The sequence below is a fragment of the Poecilia reticulata genome, linkage group LG9 (genome assembly GCF_000633615.1).
Source record: "Poecilia reticulata strain Guanapo linkage group LG9, Guppy_female_1.0+MT, whole genome shotgun sequence".
Lineage (NCBI taxonomy): Eukaryota > Metazoa > Chordata > Actinopteri > Cyprinodontiformes > Poeciliidae > Poecilia > Poecilia reticulata.
The window spans coordinates 22,933,779-22,942,700 of NC_024339.1; the positions used below are offsets into that span (position 1 = coordinate 22,933,779).

General features: G+C 36.7%; 1 protein-coding gene across 1 annotated transcript; it reads left to right on the forward strand.

Annotated features, from left to right (window-relative positions):
* Positions 1 to 1,652: 1,652 nt before the first annotated feature.
* On the forward strand, positions 1,653 to 8,001 carry LOC103470356 (solute carrier family 2, facilitated glucose transporter member 11-like). The gene is made up of 12 exons (XM_008418744.2): positions 1,653 to 2,002; positions 2,096 to 2,209; positions 3,191 to 3,351; positions 3,440 to 3,564; positions 4,338 to 4,467; positions 4,568 to 4,716; positions 5,020 to 5,207; positions 5,296 to 5,406; positions 5,586 to 5,687; positions 6,042 to 6,117; positions 6,206 to 6,333; positions 7,281 to 8,001. The coding sequence occupies exons 1-12, from the start codon at positions 1,931 to 1,933 to the stop codon at positions 7,470 to 7,472; spliced, it is 1,548 nt and encodes a 515-aa protein (XP_008416966.1). The 5' UTR covers positions 1,653 to 1,930; the 3' UTR covers positions 7,473 to 8,001.
* Positions 8,002 to 8,922: the final 921 nt, after the last annotated feature.

Consider the following 8,922-nt stretch of genomic DNA (forward strand, 5'->3'; position numbering starts at 1 on the left):
TCCATCCATCCATCCATCCATCCNATCCATCCATCCATCCATCCATCCATCCATCCATCCATCCATCCATCCATCCATCCATCCATCCATCCATCCATCCATCCATCCATCCATCCATCGTCTAAAGCTGTTCATACTTGTAGGGTAACCAGGGAGCTGGTGCCTAACTGGGTTATAACTACATAACTATGCATATATCACATAAATTACTTTACTATTCATTTGTTTATTTATTTATTTTATTTTATCATGTATCTATTTAATTTTTTTAGTGTAATGGATTTCCTTATCTGGGACCTGAGTACAAATTTTGTACCACAAACAAAAAAATGGTATGACAATAAAAAAATGTTTTAAAAATCCTTAAATCCTTAGTGGGCAGAAAGAGAGGTACACCCCAGAGAAAAGTCTGTCAGATTCAACTGATCACCAATAGTTTTAAAAATGTCCTGATTCTAAACAGGAGTGGAGCTCCTTTATTTCAAGAAGAGACTTCCAGCTGAGCTAGTTTAACAAGGATCAGTGCTCATCTTTCATCTCCAGATTTTTATGGTCAGACAGTGATGCAGGAATTGTGATATTCCACGAATCTCTCCTGTTCCAGATCCAGCTAATTTCCAGTTAGTTTGCAATGCATCTTTTCACTGTCCTGGTCAAGTGTCACGTCATACACTGCCATCTAGTGGCCAACTATATGGCCATAAGTAAAGGTTATATCATTTTGGCAAGAAAAATCTTCCAGTCACCAATTGACTTCACCTGGGTTCAAAAATGTAGGGTGGGGTGAAGATTAGAGTGGAAGTATTTGTTGAGAGCCTTAACCTTTAGTATCTATAGGTCATTATTTGCAAACTATAATGAGTTAGTTTAGCTTTGTTGAATATTGTTGTGATATAAAAGTAGACTCGTCCTCAATCTTTGTGCATCGGTTACATGGCTAAGGTTGCTGTCACACTGTTTCATATCTTGTCTATGAAGCCTTATTCTTGCCTAATTTTATGTATTTGATCTGTTACAAAAGCAAGCACACTTTGTGCCATATCTGAATGACCCTCATCGCTGTTTTCTTTGCATTTTGAAGGAATGTGAGGGTTTATTTTTGATCCTGCATTACAAAGGGAAGTTTCAGCAGAGAATTTACATTCTGTTCAATGTCAAAATGTAATTTTGCATTGATTACCCTCAGTTTTTCCTGACAATAAAATTAACCAAATTGAATTTATAAAACCAATTTGGTTATTATCAAAGTTGTAGATTGCTCATAACTTTAAAACAATGCAATTTTCTTAAGCTGATCTTTCCCTTTTTAGAAACAAACAAGTTGTTTGAAGAATGGTGTGATTTAAATCTGTCTACTTTCTTTTTTAAATAAAATAATTTAGACTGAAGACTGTAACATCCAAACCAGTTGTTATAATATATCTCTTCTCAAATGTAAAACCTGGGGGTTGAGGTAAGCTGTGGTCGGGGTAAAGAAATATCTAATGCTGTTTTCTAAACTTAATTGCCTAGCCTCAGACTTGATTGAATTTTTTTCCTAATCTCGTTGTTCTGTGAATTCTCACGGTGAAGGGCTAGACAGTTTCAGTCTGCAACGCACATAGCAGACAGGAAGTATCCGAAAGTCTTTAGTTATTGCGGAAACTACAAATACACGGTGGACATTTCCGTCTTTTTAAGTGGAGAGGTGAATGTAGTTGGATTGCAATTATTCCGTCACCAAAATGACTTCAGTATAGCCAGAACAATGCGGGTGATTCTTCAGCCCCATGCAGGAGTCGATTGCATCAGGTCAGTAGTATCATCACCATCATCATCAGCAGCAGCAGCAGCAGCAGCCTGAACTTCTCCTTCAGCCTTAAGTCAGTGCAGAGAGCCAGCGCTCACATCGGAGACATCCTGACAGCGAACTTTTAGGAAATCCAACGAAATGCCAAAAGATTATTTGACCGAGTATGAGCCTCTGCTCACGAAAGGAGGCAAAAACCCGAAAAGGTTACAGGTAAGTCGACTTTAGAGTCAAGGCTGGATAATCTTGATGCGGTAAGTCTAACTTTACCACTCCTGATGATGAGCTTGTGTTTTCTGTCTGCAGCTGTTTTGTTTCCAGTTCCCAAACAAGTTTCTCCTGCTGGCTATGTTTTCGACATGCATAGGTGGCACATTTCAGTGCGGATACAATATATCGATCATCAATTCGCCCACTAAGGTGATCACTGATGCATCTCATTGACACAGACAGATCCGTCCAGGGGTTGAAGGTTGTTGTGGCTGTTAATTTGCAGACGACGGCATTAAGATAATTAGCTGGTTAATACGTAATTATATATTAATTGTTAAATTTAACTCTTGTGCGTGGAGACTTCGCCCTCCTGCGCATGCTTGATTCTTTAAGAGAGCGGTAACTTTTAAAAGCCCCCCCAACAAGTCCTCCATTCACTATTTTCAGTTGGTTTTATTGGTGTAAGTCACTGATTAACCACAACGTGGTGGCATGACTTAACCAGCACAGATTGGACAGACTAGTGCCACATTTATGTGTAGAGGGACGTGTGGATTTCACAGGAAAAACAGTATTGTTTCCTTGAAAGTTGCCACTTTATTGATTTCTTCACAAGGAGCAATTTGTGAAGAAAATAAAGCAGCTAAAGCAAAAATAAAATAGCCTCATTGTTTGATAAAGTCTCACATTGTCAGTTTGAAGTTTGAAAATAGTCCCCCACGTTTTATAGTAAAGCAACGCGTGATTCTATTTATGCAATAAACCTTTGAAAGACAGATTTTTGCAAGAAAAAAGAAGAATAGAAAAGGCTTTAATTATAGTAAAATGTATAAATTGTGGGAAAAACAATTTTTTTTAACATGGATAATGCACATTGTTGCACCCCCTTAAAAAAGTCTATTGTTTTGACTTTTTTTTGTCTCACTTAAATGTTTCAGATGGTCATTATTCAAGATTTGACATCATAACTTAAGTAAATACAAAACACAGTTTTCAATGAATGATTTCATTAAGAGATAAATGAAAATATTTCTAATTATAATTATGTAACTAAGTTTTATTTCTTTTAACTGAATCCTTAAGCTTTTACAATGTACTACTTGAGCTTAGTTACTGTAGGAGAATGGTGAACTTTGTGTCATTTTCCATCCACTAATGCTATTATTCCACTTCTTTTCTTATTTCAAGTACGTGCAGGACTTCATAAACCAGACGTGGAGGCAGCGTTACCAAACAGAGATATCTAATGATGGGCTTACACTCCTCTGGTCCACCATTGTGTCTATGTTTACCGCAGGGGGATTTATAGGAGTGTCCATTGGTGGGAATTTGTCAGTGAAGTTGGGAAGGTATAACATTTTTGAAAACATTTAGAAATGTTGATAGTCTCTTTTAATGTATAAATATTAAATTTTCTTGTCTTATGGTTGCTTTCAGGAAAGGGACGCTTCTCACCAATAATGTTTTTTCATTACTTGCTTCTCTGTTGATGGGCCTGAGCTCCAATGCAGGCTCGTTTGAGATGCTCATTATTGGACGTCTTCTCATCGGAATAAATGCAGGTAAATACATTTATTTTAGGAACAGATTTACAACAAGTGGAACTCCTGAAATCTGAAGCAAAATCAGAACGTGAGGTTCTTCACTTGGTCCAGCTTATAATGAGAGCACGGCTTTTACTGAAACAGCAAATGAGGTCCCTGAAAATAAAAATATTTCTCAGCACTTTTAGATACTTTAGTTTGTACCAATAAATTACACAAAAACATAATTGTATTAAAACCCAAGCAAAATACATTAAAAATTAAGTACAAATAAAATACAAAGCAAAATTATTGAACTTTTTCATATTTTATCATTTTAAAAGGACAAACTTTACTGTACATTTTGGGGATTTTATGTAAAAGATCAGCATAAAGCAGTGCCTAAGTTCAGACTGATGGATTATGTGTAAACATTCATTTGATTTCAAAAAATCTTGTCAAATATTCTCACTTGGCATTTGGTCTAAAAACTACCTTTGGCAGCGCCACAGGGAGAGGTGATTGGCAGCGCTAAAATCCTCTTCCTGGCTGTGATTGGATGTTTCTATTAGCAGAAACACATTTTGTCTGCCTCATACCAAAACTGTCACAACACGGTGACACTTTCAACAAATATGTAAAAGAAAAATGTTTTTTAATAGAAATTTCATACTGCAGCGTTAACAAATACTTCATATTTTTTTACTCAGTGTAATGAATGTATTTTGAAAATAAATAACTGAAATAAATGAACTTTTCAGTTAAGTTATAGTTTTACTGTGTAAGACTGTAAACTCTTGTTATTTTTCCAGGCATTGCGCTGTGTGTAGAGCCTATGTTCTTGGGCGAAATAGCTCCAACATCATTACGTGGTGCCATGGGAACAGGCTCCTCCATTTTTCTCACTGGTGGCATCTTGTCTGGACAAGTGATGGGCCTCAAGTTAGTGAAATATTTGTTTCGTTAATTTCCGTCTGCTGCTGCGTATTGATTTTTGCTGAACATTGAAAACTGATGTAATTATATTTGTGTATTGATGCAGGGAATTGCTCGGTAGAGAACAGTACTGGCCCCTCTTGCTCTCCACCACATGTATTCCAACATTACTGCAACTGCTGCTCCTGCCCTGGTTCCCTGAAAGTCCGCGCTACCTGTTTATTGATAGAGGAGACAAGGAGAAATGTAAAAAAGGTAAGATACTTCAATGCAAGTGTGGTTTCCTTTCTTGTAATTCCAAATGTAAAACAATAATTTATGTGTTGCCTGCCAAGAAGACATGGTGCATGTGATGGTGCTGCACAGAAAAGCTAAATATTTCTCAAAAACTGCTAGAGGCTGTCAGATAAACCATGTGAGCTCCTTCTGATAATTTCATCACGATGTGAAGAAACTGTGGTTTGACCTTTAGGCTTCTTAAAAGAAAAAAAAGCAGTCTGTCGTAGTGTGGCCATGTGAGAGAAAACGTGAACAGAGGTCCTCTTTTTCTGTCTGCAGCCCTGAATCAGTTGCATGGCTCAGCAGGCTCTGACATTGTGCTGGAGGATATCCAGAAAGAGAAGGACAATTTGGTTGGTTTCAAAGCCAAGAAACCCTGGGAGCTCTTTGCAGATCGCAGCCTACGCTGGCAAGTCATCACCATCATTGTACTCAACATAGCACAGCAGCTGAATGGTGTCAACGCTGTATGTATGAGCTTCCTGCACTGTGACCTCTCAATGACTTCGCAAAAACAAAGCTTTAAAGACTTGCCTTTGTCTGTATCCACTGCAGATGTACTTCTACGCCGATTATTTGTTCCGACAAGCTGGAATCTCAGAAGATAATATACCTTACGCCACCGTCGGTACAGGCGCCTGTGAATGCCTCACTGCATTAACATGTGTAAGTATGAGCTTGGAAGTATGAACTTAAAGACGTTTCTGCATTAACACACAGAAAAACAAATAAATGGTGCTATTAAAAATTAACTGGCACGACGCTTATACTATTACATGATATACCTCCCATTTAAAGCTTAAATGGGGCGGTTTTGGTTTTGTGACATGCTGTGTTTCTTTTAGGGCATGCTGGTTGAATCTCTTGGAAGGAAAGTGCTCATCTCAGGAGGATACCTACTGATGAGCATCTGCTGCATTTTATTCACAGTGACGCTTGCTCTGCAGGTAATTCTTCCGAAGGATACATATCCTTAATAGAGCTATCCATTTTTAAAATGTTCTACTTTACAGGACAAGCATTTAGTTGTAGCTGTACAGAACAATAGTGAATACCTTTTCAGGTTTCTTAAAGAAAATGCAATCAAAGGCAAAAAACAAGAAGAATTTTAACAGCTAAACATGACAAAACTGGTTACTTACTTAATGCCTTTTGTGCTGTCGTCAGAAACATGTGGAAGCTTGCAAAGCAAACACAAATCAAAACAGTAGTCATGAAATCTTGACATAGAGGTGACACACTATATCAAACTTGTTGTTACTTGGTTTCACAGAAAGTCTGACTTATCTCTCTTCTTACAGAATGTCAGTCCAGTCTTTCCATACTTAAGCGTGGCTTGTGTTTTTGCTTTTGTCTTAAGTTTTGGCTTGGGACCAGGTACGTTAGTAATTTAGCAAATGTATCCTATTTCAGTGTCTTCATCAGTAAAGCAACATTCTTAACTTTGTTGTTTCGTCCTCTGAAGGTGGCGTAACAAACATTTTAACCACAGAGATGTTCAAACAAACTACTCGGCCTGCAGCTTTCATGATCGCGGGATCAGTGAACTGGCTCAGCTTCTTCATTATTGGCTTGCTCTTTCCCTTTATTGTGGTAGGTGTTGCAAATAACTTCTAGCTTAGCTTTATAAATGTTTTGAAAATATTTGTGTCCTATAGTCAGTTTAAAAAGAAACACACAATTGTCTTTATTTACAAGGAATCCCTATTTTAAAGAAATTTCAAATACAGAAGTGTTAATTTTGACAGTAATCACTCAAAAGGCCCCTGGCCCCTCTGAGTCACCCATTTCAGACTGAGCAGTGATTTCGTTTGACGTTCAGTTGACTGTGAGTCGGCTGTGTAATCCAGGGGCCCACACCGCAAAGCAGGATTAGGTTCATTTCACTTCTGATCTATATCAACTTGACTATTTCATAATCCCTCTTTTTTTTCTTTTTTTTTTACAAAATGAAGCCGCAACATTTCAAATTCTTGATATCTTATCAGGGGGATTAATGTTATATAAAGCACTGGATGATACAGGAAAACCCAACTTGGCTACACTGCAAATTGTAATGAGCAATAATCTTATTAAGTGAGAAATTAGCCTAATAGAATTAAAGTAGTTATTAAATGATTTTTACACCTTCAGATAATGGATGACTGGATATTTCCATTGTACTGGAAGTGATGTCAACAGTTTGGTGTGGCCCTTCTGGAGTCCCCACTTGAATATGATTGAGAAAATGTGAAGGGAGCTAAAGATTAGGGTGATAGCACGGAGTCTTCTTACCTCAAAGACTTCCTGGCCACTAATGGATTCATATAATATATGTCTTAATTCAGTAAGAGTTTAAAATGGCTTTCAGAGCTCAAACCCAACCTGTGTGTAAACTAATAAAGATGCCTGAGTTGCTTATTGGTTGCTTATAATGTGTAATTAGTGACTACCCAAAAGTTTTCTTAGAAAAAAAAAATGTTTTGATGTCTGTTGAAAGTAAAACGTCTGCATTGAAATGTTGAATGGTTTACATTGACATTTATTTGTTTTTCCCCCAGATCGGGCTGGAGCACTACTGCTTCCTAGTGTTCTTTGTCGTCTGTCTCTCAGTGGGGATCTACATCATCGTCGTTCTTCCCGAAACCAAAAACAAAAGCTTCGTGGACATCCAGAAAGAGTTCCAGTCCAGATGGAATAAAGAGACAAACTCTGATGAAGCAGATCCTTTGCTTATATCTACTTCTTTATGATGGGTCTCTGATTCAGCATTAGAGCTAGCAAAGCTAGCTTATCTACTAAACAAACCATGAAGATTTATTATTAAATTCAGTTTTATTTATATGACTGAGGCACTTTACAAAAAAAAAAAATTCAATTCAATCATACATGTATTCCAAATGATCCCAGTTTTCAAACAGTACCGTAAGCTCAATTAATTATCATCTGTAGAAAAAACACCAGTGATGAATAATACAATATATCTGTGGTACTTTTGAATATGTTGTTATAGTTTTGTTTTGGGTTTTTTCTCTTGAAAACTTAAGCTGTGTTGATTTCTGTGGATTTTATTATGCCAAATGATAGTCTGTATGACTTTTTCAAAGAGCGCCGCCCTGCAGTTTTACGATAAAGATAAGCCCATTAAATAAGATCTTTTGTAAGCAATGAGAGGTCTGCATGCCACCGAGGCTACTTGGTGTTTCATTTCTGTAATCCCTTGGGAGACATGTGATCTGTTGAACAAAGCATTCACTGAAGTGCTGCTCATCTTGGAGGAAAATAAAGAGACATTATTAGGTATAACTAGAGAATATAAGACTTGAGGCTTATATATTTAAGGAATGCATAAATATATCATAATATTTTTTACATAGAGTGTTTTCCTTAGGAGTTATTCTGCTATTATTCCTTGGTTGTTTGAACAAACTGTGAATACAGCTGACTGATTTGACTGCAGGACTCAAACTATCACCTGACTGAAATGATGAGATTCACTTGGCATGAAAAATGAAGCCAGTGAGTGTACTACTGGCGTTGAGTAACAAGTTCTCAGAAAGCATGTACTAGTTCACTTTACAAAGGGAGAGGACAAAAACCTTTCTAAAGTAGCTTTTAATATTTTATATCAGAAATAAACTAAAAACTTTAATAATGATAATTTATTGCATTAAAAATCTTTCTTTTAGATCTGTGTATACCAGACTAGTGTAGCAATTTTTGTTCAGGACTAAAACTGCTAATTATTTATGATAATTTGTCAAACTGCAGTTTTAAGCCCCAGACTGGATCTTTAAAAGGTCCAGTCTTTTAAAGATCTTTTAAAAGACTGGATCATGAGATAAATATTACATTTATCTCATGTAATACTCTGAGATAAATTAACAGATCTTCAATAACCGATAGAAATAGACTTACACTAAATATTTAAAGATGAATACATAATGTATTGCAAAAGCATTCAGATTCATTGATCTGTCATGTTACAACCATAAACTTAAGTATATTTTATTGAAATTCCAAGTTACTCCATAGTTGAAATGCCTACTGCTGCAGCTACATTTGCATATTTTTGTGGTATTTCTCTACCTGCTTTACAAATCTAAGGACTGAAGGTTTTGCCTTTTTTTTTTTTTTTTGCAAAAAGGCTCAAGATCCCCAGATACTTAAACTCCTCCACTTGAGGCAGGACGACCCCCCTGA

Coding starts and splice junctions, on each gene's coding strand:
- LOC103470356 (XM_008418744.2), top strand. CDS start 1,931: ATGCCAAAAGATTATTTGACCGAGTATGAGCCTCTGCTCACGAAAGGA. Junction 5,407..5,585: donor GCCTCACTGCATTAACATGT/GTAAGTATGAGC, acceptor TGTTTCTTTTAG/GGCATGCTGGTTGAATCTCT. Junction 6,118..6,205: donor AAGTTTTGGCTTGGGACCAG/GTACGTTAGTAA, acceptor CGTCCTCTGAAG/GTGGCGTAACAAACATTTTA.